Source organism: Aotus nancymaae, unplaced genomic scaffold (genome assembly GCF_030222135.1).
Source record: "Aotus nancymaae isolate 86718 unplaced genomic scaffold, 86718_ANA_hifiasm-v0.15.2.pri h1tg000089l, whole genome shotgun sequence".
NCBI lineage: Eukaryota > Metazoa > Chordata > Mammalia > Primates > Aotidae > Aotus > Aotus nancymaae.
The window spans coordinates 13,796,917-13,822,575 of NW_026988504.1; the positions used below are offsets into that span (position 1 = coordinate 13,796,917).

The window sequence follows — 25,659 nt, forward strand, 5'->3', positions numbered from 1 at the left end:
CACTAATGGGAGAAAAGTTATTGGCCAGATGAGAAAAATTAGACTACAGAATAATGAAATCCAAGTGCAATTATCAACAAAGTTCTCCAAAGAAACACACATAATTATTTAATAAGGAGAAGATCTTAAAAATAATACTACTTAGAATTTTGTATGAGTCACATTTGGAAGAGGTAATTTCCTCCTTAGTTTCTAATAGTCTAATTTGTTTGGTCTGCTGATTTGTTTTCATGATAGGCTTTTGATTATGAGTTTATCTTCTGGGAAGAATATTTCTTTTAACTCTGTTTCTTTGTGTTTTGAAATTTGGATGTATCTTTAAGGATTTTTTTGTGTTTACTCTGTGACACTCCAGGATAGTAAGAGGAGGAGGAGGAGGGAGGAGGAGGAGGGGAAGTATCAGCCGTAAGTAACATTTTTTGAACTTTTACAATTTTCCCTAATTGTTCTATGTACTTTAGTTACATAGATGAATTTAATCCCTATAATAAACTTATATATGTTAATACTGTTATTTCTCCACTTTTGGGGGGTAAAAAAACCTGAGGAGGTAAGAGTTAAATGGATTGGGCAAGGTCACACCGCTGGTACATGGTAGAGCCAGAATTTGAATACAAATTTGGCTCCAGAGTATATACACTAACTGCTATGATATATCTCTGGACATGTTATTATGCTAGGAGAATAAATTCAGATTCCTCTCCTGTCTCTTTTACCTGACACAGGCTCTATGTGCTTTGGGATTTCATTTTCTATGGGCGATCTCTCTCTCTCTCTCTCTTCTCTCTCTCTCTCTCTTTCTCTCTCTCTCTCTTTCTCTCTCTCTCTCTCTCTCTCCTCCTCTCTCTCTCTCTCTCTCTCTCTCTCTCTCTCTCTCTCTCTCTCACTATCTGTCTGTCTGTCTTCGAGAATTTGGGCAGAGAATACAGCTATATCTTCCCTGAGATTGTAGGTGAAATTTTCCTAGTTATTCGTTTGTTATTTTAAGCACTGGACAGTCCTATAAACCCTCTAGATTCCTGCAGGAATATGCACTCCAGCTTTCCAAACTTTCAAGGAACAAGTTCAGGTCAGAGGGTCATTAAAACACCTGAGGGCTGGTTTTCAGTTCAATATATCCTTGAACTGCTAGAGCATATGAAATGCCACTCACAGCTTAAGGGAAACTTTAAATTCCTTTTCAGTTTTAATACCTGGAAACATGTCTTTCTGTCTTTTTTGGTCTCTTCCAGTGTTGTTTACATTCTTTATCTTTTTTTCTTCCTTTTTTGAATTTGACTATATATTTGAAATTCAATTTGGAGGTATATTTTACTCACCATTTCCATGCCCTTCTAGCTGGAGACTGGGCACTTCAGTGTATTAGGTCACCATTTGTGGGGAAATTGTCACATTACATAAGGAAAATGGCCTCCCCAAAATGAAAATAAATGAAAGACAACAGGTCAAGAAAACGGAAGAGAAAGCATACACAGGAAACAATGGTAAGAAATTTAAGTAATATATATATATATTTAATCTAAATAATTATCATTGATATTATAGCTGTGAATTTTAACACAATTATAAGAGTGGCAGAATGAAAATAATTCCTAAAATAAAGTACAAAGGGTCTAAAACAATAACAAACAATGATAACACAAAAATTCATTAAAACCTTAACTGTATTCCAGTTGGTTTAAAAGTAACTATGAATTTTGTTGTATTACTAATACAAAATGTTAAGAGTGTTTATGACTTACCTTCCCACAGCCCATGAGAACTTTAGAACACTTTTATCAACTGTGTTTGTGCCAATTTTCAGTGTAAAAAAAGTGGCATTTTACTGTTGACTATTTTTAAAAACAGAAGTAATTTTCAAGGAGAGAAATTTTATATGTGTGTATATATGTATATACGCATATACATATATGCATATATATGTATATATGTGTGTGTATATATATATTTATATGTATATATATGTGTGTGGGGGGGGTGTGTGTATAAATTTTATATGTATATATGTGTGTGTGTGTGTGTGTGTGTGTGGTGTGTGTGGCTGTAGTAGATGTTGTTTAAATTATCTGCTTTACTCCAGAAAGTTTCTCAGCTTTATGATTATTAACATCTGTGGATTGGGAGCCATGTCAAATATTTGAGATTTCCCAATTCATGGACTTTGGTTTCCTGTTTTGCCATTTACTGTGGCAGGTCAAAAAAAGTTTGCAACTCTTTACAGAGCAAAGAGAGACAGACTATGCTATATGAATTGAGCATGTTTCAGTTTGTTCTAGTCTTCATGCACAAAAATTTATCTGAATATTTTTATATGTTTTGTAGACCTTGGCAATACACTGACTTATTTTGTTCTTACATATTATGAAATCCTGCATCCACTATGATGAGGGTGGGAGAAATAAATTTGTTAAAAATTCTTCATTTGTCTATCATAGGAGTTTCTCCAAGGCATACTATGGATTGCTTAGCTTTATTAGGAAAAAAAAATCAGCTCCAGAATATTCTGCTAATGTAGTCTGAATTAGTTAAATATACAACTAACTGGCAACTATGTTTATTCATCAGTAGTGAAAAGAAAATAGATACAGATTTATCACACAAATTTAACTGCTTTGTTTGGTTAGTTATTGTCTTTACTCTTTCCTGTTCCTGCCTCCCTCTGGGTCTCGTATTTTTGAAGAACTAGTTCCATTTTCCTTGTTTACCATTTTCCCCCTTATCCCTGTAGTTGAAAGGCCAATTGAACAAACACAGAATTTGTTTTAGTCCCAACCAACCACGGAGCAGTCATTTCCTTGCAGAATAATTGGCTTAGGGAGAAAGAGACACAGAAAAAAAGAGTTCATCATGTGCAGCTTGGTCTGGCTACACCCCTTTCCAGAAACCAGCCTGTGTAAGAGCTGCTGGAGTAGGCACCCATTTAAAGAATAAATGAAGAAGCAGCAATAAAGAAGTTGTAATCGTAACCTAGACAAAAGAGAACTGGGTTTTCACAGTGTTTCTAGAGTGCTTTTTATTATTTTCCTGACAGTAAGTAAAGCTCTATTTTGTTGTACTGTGCCAAATATGTGGGTGGACACTGCTAAAATCAATCTATTTTTCAGATGTTTCCCAATTCTTATGTGTTTTATGTTAAAGACCTAAGACTAAATTTTTCTGTTTTTTTTCAACCATTTTTTGTGTAGATTGTAACATAGAAAAATGGAAAAAAAATTGCTTCTGTGCTAGCTGAGGGAGAATTATCTGAATATTTTGATGTGAAAATATGAAAGAATTTCATTTTGAGGTTACAGAAACTAAAACAAATTGTTTATGTTTCTTTATTTGCAAAACTTTGGGCAAAATTACTTTCCCATGTGATTCTTTTTGCTTATTTTTAAACTAATTTTGTGGTTTCCTGAGTTATTCAGAGACTTCTGAATTCAGAAGAGTAAGAAAAATTGCTTTATTTTTCCTGTATCTCAGATCAAGTTTCAAGTAGTTTGAGCCTGGTTTATGATTTACAACCTAACGCTTTTGATAAAAGTTGATTCAATCTGAAGGTAAAACTACAAGAAAATGCTTTATTGAGGTTGTATCTAATGGATGTAATTTATTATTCAGACAAATTTAAGTAATCAGACTCTTGATGTTAATTTGATTAGCACTGTGATTTCTATTTAAATGTAAAGAACAAGAAATGGCTCCTAACAGGATGAAATTAATTTAATTACTCTATTCATGTACCTAAAATTCTGTCATAGAAGGCCAAAAATGTGAAATTATCTTATAGGTTCTGAACTTGAATTACAGCTTTTCCATGTTGGTATTCCAAGTTATTGCAAAATTGTGGTAATAATCACTCTGTCTTCCCACTATCACCCACTTCCCTAAAAAGCTTAAAGCAAATATATTTGAGTTGAAATTTTATAGTCAAAAATTATTAAAATAATATTTTAAATTTATGTTTATACTTTTTAAAGGTAGTAAATATTTTTCTCAAGAGTATCATCAAGGTTTTTCTTATTATACTTATTTTTTCTAGGTTGTGTTTCACCATGATTACTTTCTCCTTCAATAAATAGGCTAAATGAATATGAAACAGAGAAGTGTGTATCAGCAAACTAAAGCACTTCTGTGCAGGAATTTTCTTATGAAATGGAGGATGAAAAGAGAGAGCTTATTGGTAGGTTCAAAAATTTGTCTCTTTCCACAGTTAGCGCTCTTACAGTGTCTCATTACCTATTGATTCTCTTATGCGCTTTTTTAATTAGCAGACTGGATTTATCGATTTTACAGTTCTCTCTAGTTGTATTTGTTGAATTGAGACACAACAGTCTCTGAAGAATAACATAAAATTATTAAAGACTAAAAGAATTACTCATATGAAAAGAGATTAAGTGAACATTTAATTATATGGTAAATTACAGCAACTGCTAGAGCTACTATCACATTATACACTTAGAGCCAAGAAGTAAAAAAAAAATGTTGCCAGAAGAAATGGAGAAATTTTAATTTTGTGGATTTATTTTCAAGGACATGAATTTTCTACACAAAGATTGTTTTTAAGAATTATGACCAACTAACAACACTGATAGTTTGTATCAAGCAGGTGGGCTAACTACAGATGACTAGCCCAAATCTCAGTGGCTTAACATAGCAAATACTTGTTTTTAACTCCTCATGGTCTAATGAAAGTTAGTGGAAGAAAAGTAGGTTGGGTGGGTGAAGAAATCTTCTCCACACAAGTCATTCAGGGACCTATGCTACATCCAGGGCCTCCACCGTCACACTGGGCCTTGGAGACCTCTAGAGTATCCACTGCATCCAGTCAGAAGATCAGGAAACAGTGGGACCAAGACTGTGAGAATATAGAAAGTTGTGTATATTCACAAACCAGGTCTGGAAGTGTCACTTCTGCCCATATCCTGTGGGCCAGGAAATCATTTAGTTCCACTTAATTTCAGTAGGCTAAAAATGTAGTCTAGCATGGTGTCAAGGAGGAAAGGAAAGGTGATTGACACTGGTGAACAGCAATAGTAGTAGCCTCCACCAGCCAGTTCCTTTTCATGTTCTTTAGTTTATAATACAAATATATAACAACTGGCAAAAACATTGCTATTTGCCACCATGAACTCTATCTAGAATACTCCACTTCTTATAAATTTTATAGTCAACTGCCCATGCATATAGAGATTGTCATTTTTTATTCACTCCATTAGTTTCTAAGAGGGCTTCTGCAGGAGTTCGTGATTTAATGCATAAGTTGTGTTCTAGTATTAGAGAATGATAAATGTGGCTACTGTCTCAGTATTTATCTTTCATTCGATTCTCCATGCTCTGAGGCATGGAGAGCAGAAAGAACGTAATTGTATAGCACAACTGGAATTTGTTTTCAGCAGTATTTGATATTAACTGAGATCTTTAAGTGAATGCAACCTAAATTTATTCTTTTTTTTAATGCATTACAGGAATGGGGCCTCTCAATACTTCTAGGACTGAATGTTGCTCTGTTTTCCAGTGGCATGAGAAATGTCCAGTTTCCTGGAATGGCTCCTCAGGATCTGGGAAGGGTAGATCAATTTAATAGTTCTTCTTTAATGATTGTGTATACACCAATATCTAATTTAACCCAACAGATAATGAATAAAACAGCACATACTCCTTTTTTGAAAGGTAGGTGTACTCATGGCAAAAAAAAGAATTACTGATATGTTTATATACTTTTGATAAGATGTCTACACATTAATTTGAAGTTACAGTCATTTATTACACTAATAATTTAAGTATGTAAATAGCATACAAATCTGTTTAGGTTTTTGCTTTCTCTCACAACAATTAGCCTTTGAAATACTTTCAGCTTGATGGGAGTCCAGTTTAGGGAGGTCCATATCTCTATTGGACTATAACTAAATGCAGATTTATACTTTTAGATCTGCAGGATAGTATCTAGAAGGAATGTAGTCATTGAAAGTTGTGTGTGTTTTTAACATGGAATACAATGATTAAGATTTATATCTCAGGAAAAAACATGTAAATAAATACAATAGGTCATGGTTATTGAACAATAATTTCATAACTTTGAAAAGTAAAAATGAATAATCTGATGATTATTCTGTTCTGAATATAGTACAATCAGTAAACATCTTTAAAGGTCTTTATTCTAAATGAGATAATTACGTAACCAAAATAAGCAAAATGCATATTTCATTAATGGGCAAATTGGATGCAATTTGACTATTTACTCTTTAATCCTCCATTCCTGACAAGTGAAATTCCTGGCTATTAAAAGTAGAGTCACTTTTTTAAACTATTGTTTTCTACATAAGGCAAAGGTCACGTAAATTGTCTTTGCTTCAGTAAGTCTGAAATAAGGAATCCATGACTGTATAGTAACTACAGCAATTACTTGTTTTTGTACTCTGATTCTCTTATGCATATTTAATCTGGCACGTTTTTTTATGTACCTAAAACTTGTCCTGATGCTTGTCATTATGAAAAGAAAACATGTACTTCTCATGCATGTCTTCTGATTGTAGAATCTAAACCATTAAAAGAAAATTTCCCCCCTAGCATTTGGGTTCAAGTTTGATTTAAATGGAAAATGATTTTAATTTAAGTCTAATTAAATTATACAGGGAAACAGTTCAATATCACATTCTTTTTGGTAAAACTCTGTTACAATTTTCTATGTCTATTTTTACCTTGTAATTCACAGGAAGCAATATCATTGGGGCACCAAATAAAACATTCATGGAAGAAATACTTCTGGAAAATTTACCATTTGCTATGGGAATCATCTTTAATGAAACTTTCTCTTATAAGTTAAGAGTTTTTCAGGGATATAGCATTCCACTTTGGAAAGAAGAAGATTTCTCAGGTGACTTTCCATATCAAATATCATTATGGCATTTTTCATGTTTTCAACATAAAGAACAGATGAGAGTGGGCAACAGAGATGCTTTCAATGACACATGAAAAAATAGAGAAAGCCATTTCATTGCTGAACTTATTTCAAGGTCAATCGTATGTTCTTACTACAGGATGACTGCAAAAATTGTAGAGTCATCCAACATATATGTGTTGAGCACGTAGATGCATATGTCAAAGGACACATGAGTAACCAAGACTGACCCAGCTTCAGGTGAGATTCCAGTTTAGCAGCAAAGAAAGACATTGAACTATTAATGACAAGTACAAGAAAAAGTGTTTCATGGGCGCTTAGATCAGGGGTTCCTAATAGTGGGTTTAGAGAAGTCCTACCTGGGGAAATAATGTTTAAAGGGAAACCAGAATGAATAGCAGGTGTGAGGTGTAGAGGCCTTGTGTTTCAGATAGAAGAAAGGTAATTGTGAAGGCCCTGAGGTGAGAAAGGACATCTGTTCGTAAATCTGGAAGAAGAGCAGTTAACTGAACAAGAAACATGAAAAGGAATGTAATGGGAGAGTGAAACTGAAGTCACTCAAGTGCTACATCCTGTGGCATCTTGTAAATCTAGGCAAGGAATAGCCACCAAGTCACTTTAATCAGTGCAAAATGTAATTTGGTTTCCAAGATTAGGGGAGCACTCTGGATATAGCCCAGAAAACAGATTGCAGAGAGTCTATGGAGAATGTCAAGAAACAAGGAGTACATTATGGCTGGAGCAGAGTGTTTGCTTTCATCTCGTTTTTATTTTCGAAGACTTTCTAAGCATGCTGTGGTCTGCAAGAATAAAGTTGCTGTATTAAAAACTTTCATTTGCTCCCTTTTTCTATGTGGTTAAAAGTCTCCTTGTGGGCTGGGTATGGTGGCCCATGCCTGTAATCCCAGCATTTTGAGAGGCCAAGGTGCACGGACCACCTGAGGTCAGGAGTTCGAGACCAGCCTGGCCAACATAGTGAAACTCTGTTTCTACTAAAAGTACAAAAATTAGCTGGGTGATGTGGCCTGTACCTGTAATCCCAGCTACTCAGGAGGCTGAGGTAGGAGAATCGCTTGAACCCAGGAGGTGGAGGTTGCAGTGAGCTGAGATCACATCACTGCACTCCAGCCTGGGCAACAGAGTGAGACTCCATCTCAAAAAAAAAAAAAAAAAAAAAAAAAAAGAAGAAGACAACAAACAAAAACAAAACAAAAAAAAGTCTACTGGTAGAGTCTCCTCTATATTGTTTCATATTCTCCAACTGCCCTCATCCCATAATGTTGGCTATGCTTTTCTTTGTGTTTACAGCTCATTGCTGGGATGGATATGGTGAGCTTTGGTGTACATTGACCAAATACTGGAATGAAGGATTTGTGGCTTTACAAACAGCTATTAATACTGCCATTATAGAAGTAAGTTCTTGATTGAAAAATTCTACTAATTAATGTCAGCTACTTCCAGAGACCTCAAGATTTTGATGAAAGATAATCGTCTTAGTCTGTTTGTACCGTTACAATATAGCTCAGGCTGAGTAATTCGTAAAGGACAGAAATTTATTTCTCACAGCTCTGGAGGCTGAGAAGTACAAGATCAAGGTGTTGGCAGGCTCAAAGTCTGGTGAAGGTCCATTCCTCATAGTGTCTAAGTGTCCTCACGTGATGGAAGAACGGAGAGCAAAAACTGCCTCAGCTACTTCCCTTTAGTCTTTTATAAGACACTAATCCGTTCCTGAGGGCTCCACCCTCATGACCCAAACACTGCCCCAAAGGCCCTGCCTCCTAATACCATCACAATGGGAATTAAGTTTCAACAGGAATTTAGGAGCAAACCATAGCGATGCTATATAATCAGGTTTTCCTGTGGTTATAAAATGAAGCAGATATTCAGACCAAGGAACACATTGCATATCTATTTTAAAACTTTAAAACCAGTTTCGAAATGGTTGTAGAGTTACAGGAGGCTGCAAATATAATGCACAGGGAAGTTCATGTACTCTTCATCCAGTTGCCTTTACTTACCTAACTACAGTACAGTAAAAAAAAAAAATCAGAGAACTGACATTAGTAAATATACAGAGCTTACTCATAGTTCACCAGTTTCTATCCTTTAAATAATAATAATGTTTGTTTAAACTCTACTGTAGATCACAACCAATCAACCTGTGATGGAGGAGTTGATGTCAGTTACTGCTATAACTATGAAGACATTACCTTTCATAACTAAAGATTTCCTTCACAATGAGATATTTATTTTATTCTCCTTGCTTTGTTTCTCCCCACTTGTATATTTTGTATCACTCAATGTAACAAAAGAGAGAAAAAAGTGTAAGAATTTGATGAAAATGATGGGTCTCCAAGATTCAGCATTCTGGTGAGTGACTAAGTCAAGTAGTGCAAATTAATAAACAGGAAAACTAAGAAGCCATGAAAAAGTGTTATTGTTTCAGAGCATCATGGTTTAAACTTGATGCATTGGCTACTTTTTCTTTTGTTCTGAGATTTGTATTTAGTCTGTTAAATTTTTCCATGCAAAATAGTGCTTATAATGTGCTGAGCACGTTTTCTGTGTTATAAATGTCTTAAGCCAACTCAACCCTGACATAGAGGAACTGTCATTCATTTTATAAGCAAGGAAAATGAAGTTCAAAGAGAGTAAGAGAATTGCCCAATGTCAGATGGAGGGTAAGTGCTGGAGCTGAAACTCCAACCCAAGTTCCCTGACTGCAGCTTGTTTGCTTGCCTTGTCTCCTTACAGTTAACAGTTGATTTCTTCAGACTTTCTCATGTTGAAGAGCATATAATTATATAAAAGTTGACTTGTGTTCAGGGGTTTGGCCACAAGGCATAGATTTTTTTGGAGCAAGTAAATACTATAATGTTGGAATTAAATGAGAGAACCCACATAATATACCCAGGACATACAACACATAGGCTGGCATGTACAAAGGCCTTAGTAAGGTCATTTGCTTTATATATTGATATTTATGTCTTACCCCCCACTCCACATATACTTTTAAGTGAAATAATGAGTGTGTACACATATATATGTAATATATATACATATATACATACATTACATATGTATACATACTTGAGTGTGTGTACATACACACACACACATATATATGTACACACATATATATGTGTATATATGTAGGTAGATATAGGTATTTGTATTATAATAAAGACAAATAATTAGGAGTAGAAATAAAGACCTAACAAATAGGCCAGTTACGCTGGCTCACACCTGTAATCCTAGCACTTTGGGAGGCCGAGGCAGGTGGATCACCTGAGGTCAGGAGTTTGAGACCAGCCTGGCCAACATGGTGAAACCTTGTCTTTACTAAAAATACAAAAATTAGCCAGGTGTGGTGACACATGCCTGTAAGCCCGGCTACCTGGCAGGCTGAGGCAGGAGAATTGCTGGAATCTGGGAGGTAGAGGCTGCAGTGAGCTGAGATTGTGCCACTGCACTCCAGTCTGGGTGACCAAGCGAGACTTCATCTCAAAAAACAAAAAAAGACCTAGCAAATAATCAGTAGGTAAGATTAGCAGATAAGAATGCAAAGCATACAAGCTCCAAGCTTCCAAAAGGCCAAAGCAGAGAATTTTGAAATACTATCAGTGACAAAATCCATACTGGCTAGAAAAAGTAAAACAGGAAAAAAAAGTCTGCTAATTTTACCCCAAAAGAAATATAACATTTGTTATATTAAATCCTGGGAGATGTTTTTCTGTCTACTCCCTGTATCAAGCAAATACTCTTTATGGTTTTGGAACTACCTGGAATGAATGATAAATTACATATTGAACAATTCCTTGTGAGCCACGTGTTACCTGAAATAAAACTATGGTCCAGCAAATTTTTAATTTTCTAAAAAATATATTTTATTAATGGAGAGAATCTTAATTCTAATATGCATAAATTGTAAGATAGAAAAAGAGGAACCTATGTCTTCAAATAAAGAAGAGAGAAGGAGAAGTTTTTGCAGTAGAACTTTGGGAAGTACCAAAGAATGGACTTAGAGCCTCCCATGGAGTCTGTAGGAGGGAACCCCTGTAAAAGGGGCCTCTTTACTGATCAGGGAATGTCCTATGGGACAGTGTCCCTGCAGTCACCTGAGACCAGGGAGGCATGAGTCAACTCTATATTAAAGTGAGGAAGGTATGGGACATTTGGGTGTGAATTCATTCTCAGGATAATTGATTCTTAGCATGTATGCAATCTAAATACTTAGCAAAATAAATTCATATATACATCCTTTAAACTAAAAAGAAAGCACTTTGGGAGGCCGAGGCGGGTGGATCACGAGGTCAAGAGATCAAGACCATCCTGGTCAACATGGTGAAACCCCGTCTCTACTAAAAATACAAAAAAATTAGCTGGGCACGGTGGCGTGTGCCTGTAATCCCAGCTACTCAGGAGGCTGAGGCAGGAGAATTGCCTGAACCCAGGAGGCGGAGGTTGCAGTGGGCCGAGATCGCGCCATTGCACTCCAGCCTGGGTAACAAAAACGAAACTCCGTCTCCAAAAAATAAAAATAAAAAAATAAAATAAAAAATAAAAAAATAAAAAGAAAAAAGATTCTGAAATGTTTCTACTAAGTGCAGGGTATCTAGTGAAAATAAACTTTATGACAATTTTTTTTACTAATGTAATAAATGTGAAATGTAATCAGTATTTATTCTTTAAGCATAATGTCTGAATTGCTTTGTTTTTAGCAAAATGGTTTTTATGTACTTATTAACATCTGTCTTTGAACTCCACGCCTGCAAGTGGTTCCTTTTTCTAAGTAGTGGTAATTTCTAGGTAATTTCTTTCATTTGTAATTTTCATATCCTGTGGTTTTTCAATTCCTACCTAAAGTAGTTCCCTCCTGAATTGAGGAAGTGGGTTCTGCAGAATGTGATATGCTTTTTAAAAATGCTGATGTTTCTAACACAGGCTTAAACATTGTAATGGCATGAAATTTAAAAAGAAGTCAAATAAGCAGTAAATTCAGTGTAAACATGTTTTACTGGGACATATTGGCACAAGGTCCTGGTTTTAATAGTTGTGCTATATGCTTCAGCTTTTGAATTCTCATTTAATTAGTCAATGACAAGTAGAGGAAAGCTCTCTGGACAGAGATAAGGCCTGCAACTTCATGAACTTTGTGACAAATTTATTTTGTGACCTTGGGTTTAACCCCTTAACTAATAATAGGGATTGCAGTTTCCTTATTTTTAAAATGAGACACAGGCTAAATCACACTACAGTCTTGTTAGATCTAAGATTGAATACTCTTTCTTAATAACCACTTCATAAAAATATCAACTCTAGCCCATTGAAAGCAAAATAGTGCAAATATTTAAAGGTGAAGCTACTTTATACAAGTTTAAGTGAAGAAATCATGACTAGGAATAGAGAGAATAGAATGGGCTTAGTAGAATTGTGAAATTTCGATTTTCCGCTACGAAAGAGACTGGAGGTGCTACCTGCTGGGATCCTCATGAATAGTCAGATTATTAACTGCCACAGTATTCATAGAGTTACTTGATTGATCAGAGGTTTAAGTTGCTTCCAATTCTACAATTAGAACGGTATCGCAATATCTAACAAAACTGAAGATACAAAATGCTTAGAAACACTCTTGTACATTTTTCTCAAAAAAGACAAGTATGAGAATGTTCTTGGCATTGTAATAGAAAAAAAATGGAAACAACCTAAATTTCCACAGGCAGCAGAATTTTGGGTCATATTCTAATAATGAAATATTATACAGCGGTGTATAATATTGTTAATGTTGATTGATAAAGACAATGTGCAGAAGAATACATACATATGATATTTTCGGTACTGTTTAATACAATAGTCATACTATTTATACAATACATGCACACAGAGCTGTTGCCTAATGCATAATTACCAACAAGGCACAAGGACCCAGCTGTGCTAATAGTCATTTAATTGATTTTGGCATCCTTTTTTTTTGAGATAGAGTCTTGCTCTGTTGCCCAGGCTGGAGTGCCATAGCACTATCTCGGCTTACTGCAGCTTCTGCCTCTCAAGTTCAAGTGATTCTCCTGCCTCAGCCTCCTGAGTAGCTAGGACTACAAGCATGCACCACCACGCCCTGCTAACTTTTTTTTGTATTTTTAGTAGAGATGGGTTTTACCATGTTGGTGAGGCTGGTCTGGAACTCCTGGCCTCAAATGATCCACCCGCCTCGGCTTTCTAAAGTGCTAGGATTAAAGACATGAGCCATCATGCCTGGCCTTGGCACCCTTTTTTATTGGTTGGTACCTTTACCAGTGTTCAGTATCTATCACCTCTGTGTGCATTTGTGGTTAAGGTAATGAAAATGAATGGCAATTATGAAGGAGAATTGCCATTGAAAAAATGTATGCAATGAACTTCTGCTGTCAGATTAACAGTAGAGTTATTAATTGAAGGTGCAAGCGTAGTCGTTACATTGTTCTTTAGATGCTTTTGTATATATTAAATATTTTGTAAATAAGTTAACATAATTTGCATAACTTTTTGTTTTTATTTAGGTTATCCTGGGGTTTAATCTATGCTGGCTTCATCTTTATTATTTCCATATTCATTACAATGATCATAACACTCACCCAAATTGTAATCATGACTGGCTTCATGGTCATATTTATACTGTTTTTCTTATATGGCTTATCTTTGGTAAGTTCATACATTTATTACCACTTTCTCTGCTTTAGATCTTAGCTATATGTAGCTAATATTAATGCCCTAATAGGTTACTACAATCACTACTTTTATGTTCGTCATGTGTATGCAAAAGTGTGTATGCCCTTGCATGTACTTGAGATAGTTTCTATGGAGTGAAAAAATTATGTAATCCAAATAAAATTTGACCTGTTTTTGCATAAGGGTCTGAACTAATGAAATTACATATCAAAAAGAAAAAAATGATGCTGACTCTAAAAATATCAAAGGCTTTTCTGTATGATTATTGAGGTTATTTTTGAGGGGTGGACCCATTTTTTTTCCCATAAGGGTGCCCATCACATGGTTGCTGATCACAATATCTCTTCTCCCTCTAATATTCTGTTTCATACTCCTCATTTCACTCCCCTCTCCCTTCTCTGAATAAGGGCTTCTAATTTCCACCCTCCAGGATGTTTTCTACAGAGTGTGTAGAGGCCTCCTCTTACATTAATTTAGCTTCATTACATTAATTTAGCTCCAAGTCTGCATTTCTACTCCATCCTCGGCTCTTATTCCAGCTTTTTCCCCACCCTTTCCTCAACAACAAAAGCCCAGCATTTGAGTAGAACGAATAAGGATCCTCTTTAAAAAGAGGTTGAGGAAAGAACAGACTCATTCTACCATAATATTTTCACCATTTTCTCACTGATAAATATTTATGTTATGATATAAAAATCATTATTTGATTAGGCTGCCAATGATTCTCAGTGAGCTAAATACATATATAACAGCTGAATGTCTTTTCTCTCTTGCAGGTAGCTTTGGTGTTCCTGATGAGTGTGTTGTTGAAGAAAGCTGTCCTCACCAATTTGGTTGTGTTTCTCCTTAACCTCTGTTGGGGATGTATGGGGTTCACTGTATTGTATGAACAACTTCCTTCATCTCTGGAGTGGATTTTGAGTATTTGTAGCCCTTTTGCCTTTACTGCTGGAATGACTCAGGTAGTTAATTGGTTTATTACTGAAATTTCAAAAGAATTAGATACTTTATACCCTCCAGGATCAGCACTACTCAAACTAAGAGCTTCTATTCTAAGCAATTTTTCTAAAGTTAAACTTTAAAATGTTACTATTACATTGTAGAAAAATTGTCATCTCACAAAGAAACTTAAATTTTTAAAAAATCCTCCAGATTTCACCTCTCAGATGTATTTTCATTTTGAAGTATTTTCTTCCAGGTTTTTTCCCCGATATACAAATATTTACTTTTATTGCTATTCATTTAACATAATAAAAAATCTGCTAGTTTATTAAAAATTGTTACATAAACCTACTTTTAAAATATTTTATTGTGTGACCTGTGAATATGAAGAACTTTCCAAACACAAGTATAGTTTAACAGATAATTATAAAGTAAATCAAAATATCCATGAAATAGAATGTTGCCACCAGTCACAAACCCCTCAGAACACTCCTTCTTCCTAAAGGTAAAAATTCTATGATATTCACTTCTTTGCTTTTCATTACCACCTAAGTATGTGTTTTTAAATAGAAGTTTTGGTTTTGCATGTTTTAAACTCCATAAAAGTGATGTTGCACAAAGTTTATTTTTGAAAATCTCTCTTTTCTGCACTCAACATGATGTTTTTAGGTGGCAGCATAGTTTTTGTGTCACTGTAGTGTGGTGTTATTAGCATTGTGTTATTAGCATTAGCATACTATCAATTTTCTTATTGATAGATGATGATAATATTTAGTTTTTGACTATATCTAATAAAACTGCCACAAATATTTGAGTACACATTTTCTACTGAATATGGACATTCCATTCTGTTCATTATGTTAATGTAACAACAGAATAGTGTGGTTGAATATACAAATATTAATCTTCGTAGCTACCACCAAATATTTTTCCAAAGTGGTTGCATCAATTTAGTTTTACACCTACAGTGTTTCAGAATTCCAGTTTTTCCAATGCTTCACCAGGATTTGGTATTGCCAGTCTCTCAAATTTCAGTCATTCTGATAGTTAGGCAATAATATATCCTTTATCATTAAGTTGTGTTTCCCCGACTATTGATGAAGCTGAATACCTTTGTATATGCTTAGTGGATTATGAATTTTCTTTTTTTGTAAATTACCTATCCAGGTCTTTGGCCCGTTTTTCCTCTGAGTTTTCTATCTTCCTGTTATTGCTTTGTAAGAATTCCTTACACATGCTGAACATTCGACATTTTTTCGTTATTTATTTGCTAGCTTTTTTCCTCTCTTAATGGTACCTGTGATGAACAGAGATAAATAATTTTTATAAGGTCCAATTTTTCAAGTTTCTCTTTTCTCTAGAGAAAAAAATCAGTTTTTTCTTTTCAAAAAACTCAGTTTAAGGAATCATTGCCTACATCAAGTTTACAAAGATATTTTCTGGCTGTTTTTCTAGAGTATTGACTGGTTTAGCTTTTACATTAAGATATAAAATCCATATCAATATAACTTTTGTATGTGTATAGGCAGAGGCAATATAATTTTGCTACACAAATATCCAATTTCTCCAGCTCAATTTATCAAATAGACTATCTTCCCCTTGAATGAATTGCAATCTTTCTTTTATCGTAACTCAATCAATCATGTATTGGCCAAAATGCCTGTCCTTGCACTGTGGCCACACTGTCCTAATTGTTTTGCTTTATCATATGTCTTGATATCTTGCAGTAGCAATTTTACCTATTTAATCTCCTTTTCAAGAGAGTTTTGTCTAGTCTAATTTCTTTGCAATGATGTAAATTTTAGAATTAGCTTATCAAGTTACATAATCACACACATATATGCCTGTACAAAGGTATTAAGAATGTGATGCAGTTGAATATTTTAATCAATTTGAAGAAAATTGTCATCTTTTCTTCAGCATGAACATAATATATCTTTGCATTCATTTAAGTGATCTTCAATTTTCTTTAATAATTATTTTATTTTTATTTTTATTTTGAGACAAAGTCTTTCTCTGTCACCCCAGCTGGAGTGTGCAAACACAGCTCACTGCAGCATCGGCTTCCTGGGCTTAAGTGATCTTCCCTTCTCAGCCTCACAAGTAACTAGGACTATAGGCACACACCACCACACCTGACTAATTTTTAATTTTTGTAGAGAGTTGGTCTCACTGTGTTGCTTAGGCTAGTCTCAACCTCCTGGGTTCAAAAAAACGATCCTCCCAACTCAGCCTACCAAAGTGCTGGGATTACAGGTATAATGAATGTACCTGGCCTGTTTTAGTTTTCCTTGTAAAGGTCTCACTCATTTTTATTAGATTTGTTCCAATGCTTTTGATATTTTTCATGCTATTATAAATAGCATCTATGTCTAAATTCTTCTTTTTAAATATTTTTTGTTAATGTAGAGAGATGAAACTAATTTCTGTACATTGGCATTATAGCCAGCATACTTGTTATATTCTCTCATTAAACCCAATATTTTTCTGAGTTTTATGCTGGGATTATGTATAATCGTGTCATCTGCAGATAATGATGGCTTATATTTTTCCCATCACAATCCTTATGCTTTTTATTTCTTTTTCCTACTTTCCTGCACAGGCCCAGACCTCTATTAAAGTAAAGAATAGAAATGCAGGCAAAATAAAAGCTTTTGACATTGTAACATTAAGCATGACACTTATTGTTAATCTCAGTACATGTAATTCACCAAATTAAGGAATATTCATCTTCTTAGTTTGTGAAGATACTTTCTTTATTATGAATAGATACTGAATTTTACCAAACGGTTTTTCTGTGTCTATTATATGGATCACATTATTTTCCTATTTTGTCTGTTTTATGTTGAATTACATTGATAGATTTTCAAATATTGACCCAATTTGGGATTCCTAGAATAAATTCAACTTTATCGTGAAAATGTTAACGTTTTAACATAGACTGAGAGGGTATATAGTGTGCAGGGTAAGGAAATGGACTTAGGAGTAAGACTTTCTCTGTTCTAATTTCACTTAGCCACTTTTGGTTACTCGACTTCGCTGTGCCTTAGTTTCATCATAAGTGAAATGAAGATTAAAAGCTCATTATTTTTATATGCCTTATTGCTTATCTGATAGGGTTTTGAGCAAGATTGAATGGGATAATATACAAAACATGTAGAACAGTGCCTAGAACATAATCATTGTTATTATATGGCAAAATTCTAAATACAAACTTTTATTTGAAATAATAACTAGAAAAAGAGGTAAGTTCTCTTTTTATCTAATTAGAGGCTTCCAAGAATTTCTCATATTCTTTCCAAACTTTGTATTTCCTTTGTTGCCCAGAATAGATATTTGTGTTATTGCAATGATTTTTATAAAAACAAATGAATTATAATTTAAATTCTTATACTTAGAACATTGTATTTATTAAATAAATGTTTCCTTCTAGTTTTTTTCACTATAAAATAGAAATATTTTGATCAGTACCTTTATTTACTTATTTATGTATTTAAGTAGTAACTACTAAGTGCCTCTTGAAAAAGCTAGCTAATAAATTAATACTTTTTGCTACTTTGTCAAATTATTTACTTATTTAATTTAAACATTTATTATTATTTTTGAATCTTAGGTGATCAAACTGGATTATAACTTGAATGATCTAAGTTTTCCTGACTCTTCAGGAGACTCATATACAATGATAGCAACTTTTTCCATATTGCTTTTGGATGGTCTCATCTACTTGCTATTGACATTATACTTTGACAAAATTTTACCCTGTAAGTAATAGTGAGTTTTTCTCTGACCGCTACAGTTATTAATTACATTAAACATATATTTTTAAGATTATATAGACTTTTTAAATGAATATTTCCCATTTCAAACTAATTATTTATTTCTACTTCATAATTTTAATGGTCTGATGACATTTTTATGTAAAAACAATTATTCTTATGACTTTACTATAACAATATATTATATTTATGTGACAACAATAATTATAATATATCTTGTAATTATGCAATAATTAAGTAATATTAGGTTTTCATGTATCCCTGAAAGCGTTTTGAAAGGGTCATTTTAGGATTTGTGTCAGAACAAGATAAAATAAATTAATTCTTATGATGGTTAGCATGGCAGAAGGCCATTATACTATGGAAGTGCTTCCTAGTGAATATTTGTTCAGCATTATTCTCAAAATGTTTTATATACTGTTTATATTTACAGAAGTATATTAATTTCCCAGTTGGATTACCTTGCAAACAACAAAAAGTTTCACCTAAACCAGAATTTTTTCACACATACTAGAATCAGAAAGCTTTTTTCTTGGCACAATTTTCCTGTTTATCCTCTTATTTTATATGTACCTTCCACTTTGACTATATTTAAGGTTGTCTTGTAGGTTTTCTATGTATTTACTGGTACATATTCCTGTCTTCCTGTGACTTCTGGTTGATACGTGAAGGCCCTTGATAATAAATTCAACTTCATTTTTTAAACTGGAAAAATATATTTAAAATATCACTATACATTTATTCTAAACAAATACATTTTCTCCATGTAGTCATGCCTAAGCAGGAATATATAGATTTCAATATTATATTCAATTATATTGCTGTGGTCAAATTACTTAAGTTCACAAACATGTCTACAGTTATTTTTATGCACCATATTGAGGCTTCGTGTTTTCCCAAATATTTGGTTTCATTCCATCTCCTAAATTCCTTTTAGATCACATTTTTAAAAATTTTTAATAAATATGTTTATTGGGTGATGCAAATCTGTTTTTCATAAGCCTATCATCAAGGCTACTGCAACCTATTGTTAGGACTGGAAAAAAAAGGACATATGTTGGTTTCCTTGATGGGTGTCCGTTTCTACAGATGTAGATGACAGAGGCTCTAAGATCTGTGCTAAGGTCTTGATCAGGGAAAAGCTGGAACCCAGCTCAGCTGGTCATACACGTGATATTTTATTTGAACCTCATTTTCCTATTGACTTTCTTTTTTTCTTTTAGATCACATTTTATTCAAACATTTTATTTATACTTTGTTGAAAGCTCTATTATATTGTCTAACTTTTGTAATATGTTATTTCCTTTGAATTCTCATTGTTTATGTCATCATCAAGTTGTCTTCTTAATAATAAATAGGATTTTAGAAGAAAAAATTTCTCTATGATGCTTAAAAGTTCAAGACATTCTGCATTGTTGTGAGCAAGGCATCTTTGCTCATTGTTTTGCTATTACTGTTCTCATATTTTGTTGCTTCTTGGTTAATTAGATGGAGATGAGCGCCATTATTCGCCATTATTTTTCTTGAATTCCTCATCTCATTTCCAACACCAAAGGACTGATAATAAGGTTATTGAGAAAGAAGTAGAACTGGAGCATCCCTCTGATGATTATTTTGAACCAGTAGCTCCTGAATTTCAAGGAAAAGAAGCCATCAGGTAATCACACTTATAATTAATACTAACACATGAGCACAAGGCTACAGAATTATTAACCAAGAGCAGCAGGGTGAGCTTGAGGCAAAATATTGAAGGAGAAGACATTTGTTTTTGTCAGTGTCACTTCGAACTGCTCCATTTCCATGACCATCAATTTTTTGTTACTTGAAAGGAAAATTCTCCTTGATTATCAGTTCCATATTATATTATCCAGCCACACTTCATCTTGCCCCTCTTTCTTCTTCTTTCTCTTGTCCCCACCTCTCTTTTATACTTGCTCCTTTCATTCTGTGAACCCCTCTCTCCCTAGTTTCATCTGGCTTATATGGTAAGTTGGAAGAAGTAAGAAATTCTGAATCAGAAATTCTTAGATCCTAATACTCTTGTCTCTTATTTGATGTGTAATCTTGGAAAAACGAAATCTTATGAGTCTCAGTGTCTTCTATGAAACAAGAGTAATACTGACTTTGTAGAGTTGTTGTGGGATTTGGTATATAACAGAATTGTATGAGGAGCACTTAGAGTATATTCTTAGCCAGGGATTCTAACTCAGCAGTTTTGGGATTGAACCCAAGTATCATGGATTTCAAAACAGCTCTGTAGATTTTTCTACAAAGTTTGGTACAAAGTTAATGAATCAGAGCTTTAAATAGCAATCGTTTATTTATTAACAGACATTTACTTAGTGCTAAGTACCTGACTTGCATATAATTCCCACAAAAAGTTTACAAGGCAGGTATCTTTATTTAACCCATTTTGAGAATATGAAAAGTGAAGTAATGAAAGCTTAAGTCTTTTAGCCAATATCACACAACTTGTATATGGGGAACTGGAATTGTAATCCAGTCTGGCTCTACAGTCTATGCTCTTAACATACTGTTGAGATGTCAGGAGGCAAAGGAGAATTAATAAATAGGGAACCATAGCTAGCAAGTGAAATATTTCCAAGACAAAGAGGTCTAATCCATATACCTAAGCTTCTTCCATCTAATTCTTAATCAATTTTTTGTTTAAGTTTCCTGAGGGGGGCAACAGGCATTCCTCTGCTCCAGCTAGGAATATACCAGCTATATAGAAAATATCTATCCAAGCGAGAAAGGCCAAGTGAGGAATAATTCCGTAAAACTCAGTTCCGGTGTCATCAATCCTTCTTTGCCAGTTGAGGGCACAAAATAATATTATATATATATTATTATTCAAATTATGGTAATTCTCAGATCCAATATTCTAACAAAATCTATTACTTACAAAGTTCCGAAATTTTTCTTTGTTCTTCTACTGCTACCTAGTGGACAAAAAAAAGAAAGTAAAATGTACTCCATCCTCACCTTCCCCCTACTTTCCCCTCTCCTCCCACACCCCCACTATGCCTCCAACCCTAGCCAATGTATATATTGTTGACTGGGCATACCTGTCACTTGTTCTGTATTCTTAGCTCAGGTGGAGATCTGAGGCTACTGACAAACCAGGGAAAGAAAGTCATTTGATGCAAGGCCTACTCACTAAAACTTTTGGCTCCATGGTGGGGCACCTCACCCCATATCCACACCAAAGCAGGAAAGTAGGTGTAGGAGTCCAATGTTGTAGCTCTTTAGTGACAAGGTGGTACATAGTCACTCACTGTTAAAGCAGGTCTGGGGCTGCAAAGCAGTCTAAGACTGCCTTTCGACCACCCAACAGTAGATACAGTTTCCAATCCACAAATTTTATCTCTTTCTTCTTCACAGTGATTGTTTCTTAGTAGCATCATTGCCCTTCCCCATCTCTAGACAATGTCAAATCTTTTTCAATCAATTCCAACCTGTGAATTCTGTTTTGTATGGATATAAAAGGCACTAAGGTATTGATTTCTTTCTTCCTAGGTGATCTCAGCTTTATATAAAAATGAACTCTTCCCCTTATGTACAAATGCTTTATATACAAAGGAATTCTTCCCCTAAGATACATAGAGCTTACAGGATATGAAACCTTTAAGCTCTATGTATCAGGGATATGGATGAAAGCTTGTAGAATTCTAACCAGATCATGATTCTGGATTTGTCAAAATATACATTTTTTAAATTCACAACTGGCTTTTCCTCATTTATAACCCCTAAGTCACATTCTCTCTGGGGGCAATTGTGTACACATACGTACATTCTTGTAACTATAGACCATTCAGGCAATATTCCCAGAACACAGATAGGATGTCTGCCCAAAATGTAAATGACTGATTTCATGTCTAAAGTCTGGAAATGCCAGATACTCCTAAATGGAATTTTCTTTATTAAAATAAAACATTAAAGTTTCACTTCAACAGCCATTCCATTTTACAAAGAAATGCTGAAATAAAATACCTCGTCATACTCATCACCTTTTAACTTTGCTTAATTTATTCAGTCATTCAATAAACATATTGTAGCATTTGCTAGGTTCTTTACTAATCTTTAGGGCTACAAAGATGAACAATAAACTGTCTTTCAAGGAACACACAGCCTAGGGAAGAAGATAAATAGGTACATGAAATTCAATCTGATAAATGTAGGGATAGAGATAGTAACTGTTATGTAAACAATAGGAGTCTTAACTACCCTAGTTTAGGGAAATCAAAGAAGAGAACATATATTTTCTTTTTTTTATTATTATTTTTTATTGCATTTTAGGGTACATGTGAAGAACATGCAAGATTGTTGCATAGGTACACACATGGCAGCATGATTTGCCGCCTTCCTCCCCATCACCTATATCTGGCATTTCTCCCCAACTCCCCACCCCTCACTGTCCCTCTCCTATTTCCCCCTGACAGACCCCAGTGTGTGATGCTCCCCTCCCTGTGTCCATGTGTTCTCATTGTTCAATACCCAGCTATGAGTGAGAACATGCAGTGTTTGATTTTCTGTTCTTGTGTCAGTTTGCTGAGAATGATAGTTTCCAGGTTCATCCATGTCCCTACAGAGGACATGAACTCATTGTTTTTGATGGCTGCATAATATTCCATGGTGTATATGTGCCACATTTTCCCTGTCAAGTCTATCATCCATGGGCATTTGGGTTGGTTCTAGGTCTTTGCTATTGTAAATGGTGCTGCAGTGAACATTCGTGTGCATGTGTCCTTATAGTAGAACGATTTATAATCCTTTGGATATACACCCAGTAATGGAATTGCTGGGTCAAATGGAATTTCTATTTCTAGGTCAAATGGAATTTCTATTTCTAGGTCCTTGTGGAATCGCCACACTGTCTTCCACAATAGTCGAACTAATTTACACTCTCACCAACAGTGTAAAAGTGTTCCTATTTCTCCACAGTCTCTCCAGCATCTGTTGTCTCCAGATTTTTTAATGATCGCCATTCTAACTGGTGTGAGATGGTATCTCAAGGTAGTTTTGATTTGCATTTCTCTAATGACCAGTGATGATGAGCATTTTTTCATATGTTTGTTGGCCTCATGTATGTCTTCTTTTGTAAAGTGTCTGTTCATATCCTTTGCCCACTTTTGAATGGCTTGTTTGTTTTTTTCTTGTAAATCTGTTTTAGTTCTTTGTAGATTCTGGATATCAGCCCTTTGTCAGATGGGTAGACTGAAAAAATTTTTTCCATTCTGTTGGTTGCTGATTCACTCTAATGACTGTTTCTTTTGCCGTGCAGAAGCTGTGGAGTTTGATTAGGTCCCATTTGTCTATTTTGGCTTTTGTTGCCAGTGCTTTTGGTGTTTTGGTCATGAAGTCCTTGCCTATGCCTATGTCCTGAATGGTTTTGCCTAGATTTTCTTCTAGGGTTTTTATGGTGTTAGGCCTTATATTTAAATCTTTAATCCATCTGGAGTTAATTTTAGTGTAAGGTGTCAGGAAGGGGTCCAGTTTCTGCTTTCTGCACATGGCTAGCCAGTTTTCCCAATACCATTTATTAAACAGGGAATCCTTTCCCCATTGCTTGTTTTTGTCAGCTTTGTCAAAGATCGGATGGTTGTAGATGTGTTGCGTTGCCTCCAAGGCATCTGTTCTGTTCCATTAGTCTATATGTCTGTTTTGGTACCAGTACCATGCTGTTTTGATTACTGTAGCCTTGTAGTAGAGTTTGAAGTCCGGTAGTGTGATGCCTCCAGCTTTGTTCTTTTCACTTAGAATTGACTTGGCTATGTGGGCTCTCTTTTGGTTCCATATGAAGTTTAAGGTGTTTTTTTCCAGTTCTGTGAAGAAGGTCATTGGTAGCTTGATGGGGATAGCATTGAATCTGTAAATTACTTTGAGCAGTATGGCCGTTTTCATGATATTGATTCTTCCTAACCATGAACATGGAATGTTTCTCCATCTGTTTGTGTCCTCTCTTATTTCGTTGAGCAGTGGTTTATAGTTCTCCTTGAAGAGATCCTTTACGTTCCTTGTTAGTTGTATTCCTAGGTATTTTATTCTCTTTGTAGCAATTGTGAATGGCAGTTCATTCTTGATTTGGCTCTCTTTAAGTCTGTTATTGGTGTATAGGAATGCTTGTGATTTTTGCACATTGATTTTGTATCCTGAGACTTTGCTGAAGGTGCTTATCAGTTTCAGGAGATTTTGGACTGAGATGATGGGGTCTTGTTGATATACAATCATGTCATCTGCAAATAGAGACAATTTGACTTACTCCTTTCCTAATTGAATACCCTTTTTTTTTTCTTGCCTGATTGCTCTGGCTAGAACTTCCAGTACTATATTGCATAGGAGTGGTGAGAGAGGGCATCCTTGTCTAGTGCCAGATTTCAAAGGGAATGCTTCCAGTTTTTGCCCATTCAGTATGATATTAGCTGTGGGTTTGTTGTAAATAGCTTTTATTACTTTGAGATACATTCCATCAATACCTAGTGTATTGATAGTTTTTAGCATAAAATGCTGTTGAATTTTGTCAAAGGCCTTCTCTGCATCTATTGAGATAATCATGTGGTTTTTGTCTTTGGTTCTGTTTATGTGGTGAGTTATGTTTATAGACTTGTGTATGTTGAACCAGCCTTGCATCCCCAGGATGAAGCCTACTTGATCATGATGGATACGCTTTTTGATGTGCTGTTACAATTGGTTTGCCTGTTTTTTATTGAAGATTTTGGCATCTATGCTCATCATGGATATTGGCCTGAAGTTTTCTTTTCTTGCTGAGTCTTTGCTGGGTTTTGGTATCAGGATGATGTTTGTCTCATAAAATGATTTGGGAAGGATTCCCTCTTTTTGGATTGTTTGGAATAGTTTCATTAGGAGCGGTACCAGCTCCTCTTTTTATGTCTGGTAGAATTTGGCTGTGAACCCATCTGGACCTGGGCTTTTTTTGGGTGGTAGGCTCTTAACTGCTGCCTCAACTTCAGACGTTGTTATTGGTCTATTCAGGGTTTCAACTTCTTCCTGGTTTAGGCTTGGAAGGATGCAAGTGTCCAGGAATTTATTAATTTCTTCCAGGTTTACTAGTTTATGTGCATCGAGTTGCTTATAATAATCTCTGATGATGGTTTGTATTTCTGTGGAATCTGTGGTGATATCCCCTTTATCATTTTTTATTGCATCTATTTTATTATTCTCTCTTTTCTTTTTTATAATCTGGCTAGTAGTCTGTCTATTTTGTTGATCTTTTCGAAACCAGCTCCTGGATTTACTGATTTTTCGGAAGTTTTTTTGTGTCTTTATCTCCTTCAGTTCTGCTCTGATCTTAGTTATGTCTTGTCTTCTGCTAGGTTTTGAGGTTTTTGGATC

General features: G+C 34.8%; 1 protein-coding gene across 4 annotated transcripts in view; it reads left to right on the forward strand.

Moving 5' to 3' along the window:
• Positions 1-1,243: 1,243 nt before the first annotated feature.
• Positions 1,244-25,659, forward strand: part of ABCA6 (ATP binding cassette subfamily A member 6) — a 64,187-nt gene continuing 39,771 nt past the window's right edge. For 2 of the 4 annotated variants that reach the window (XM_012453821.3, XM_064369566.1), the window contains exons 1-10: positions 2,811-3,030; positions 4,025-4,165; positions 5,451-5,655; positions 6,698-6,859; positions 8,192-8,295; positions 9,027-9,253; positions 13,420-13,561; positions 14,365-14,550; positions 18,144-18,291; positions 19,795-19,963. In XM_012453821.3, the coding sequence (XP_012309244.2) occupies positions 4,070-4,165; positions 5,451-5,655; positions 6,698-6,859; positions 8,192-8,295; positions 9,027-9,253; positions 13,420-13,561; positions 14,365-14,550; positions 18,144-18,291; positions 19,795-19,963 (1,439 nt within the window). In that variant the 5' untranslated portion in view covers positions 2,811-3,030; positions 4,025-4,069. Of the gene's footprint in view, positions 1,485-2,810; positions 3,031-4,024; positions 4,166-5,450; positions 5,656-6,697; positions 6,860-8,191; positions 8,296-9,026; positions 9,254-13,419; positions 13,562-14,364; positions 14,551-18,143; positions 18,292-19,794; positions 19,964-25,659 lie in introns of those variants that run through there. The other 2 variants (XM_012453823.3, XM_012453822.3) reach the window with 2 other exon arrangements.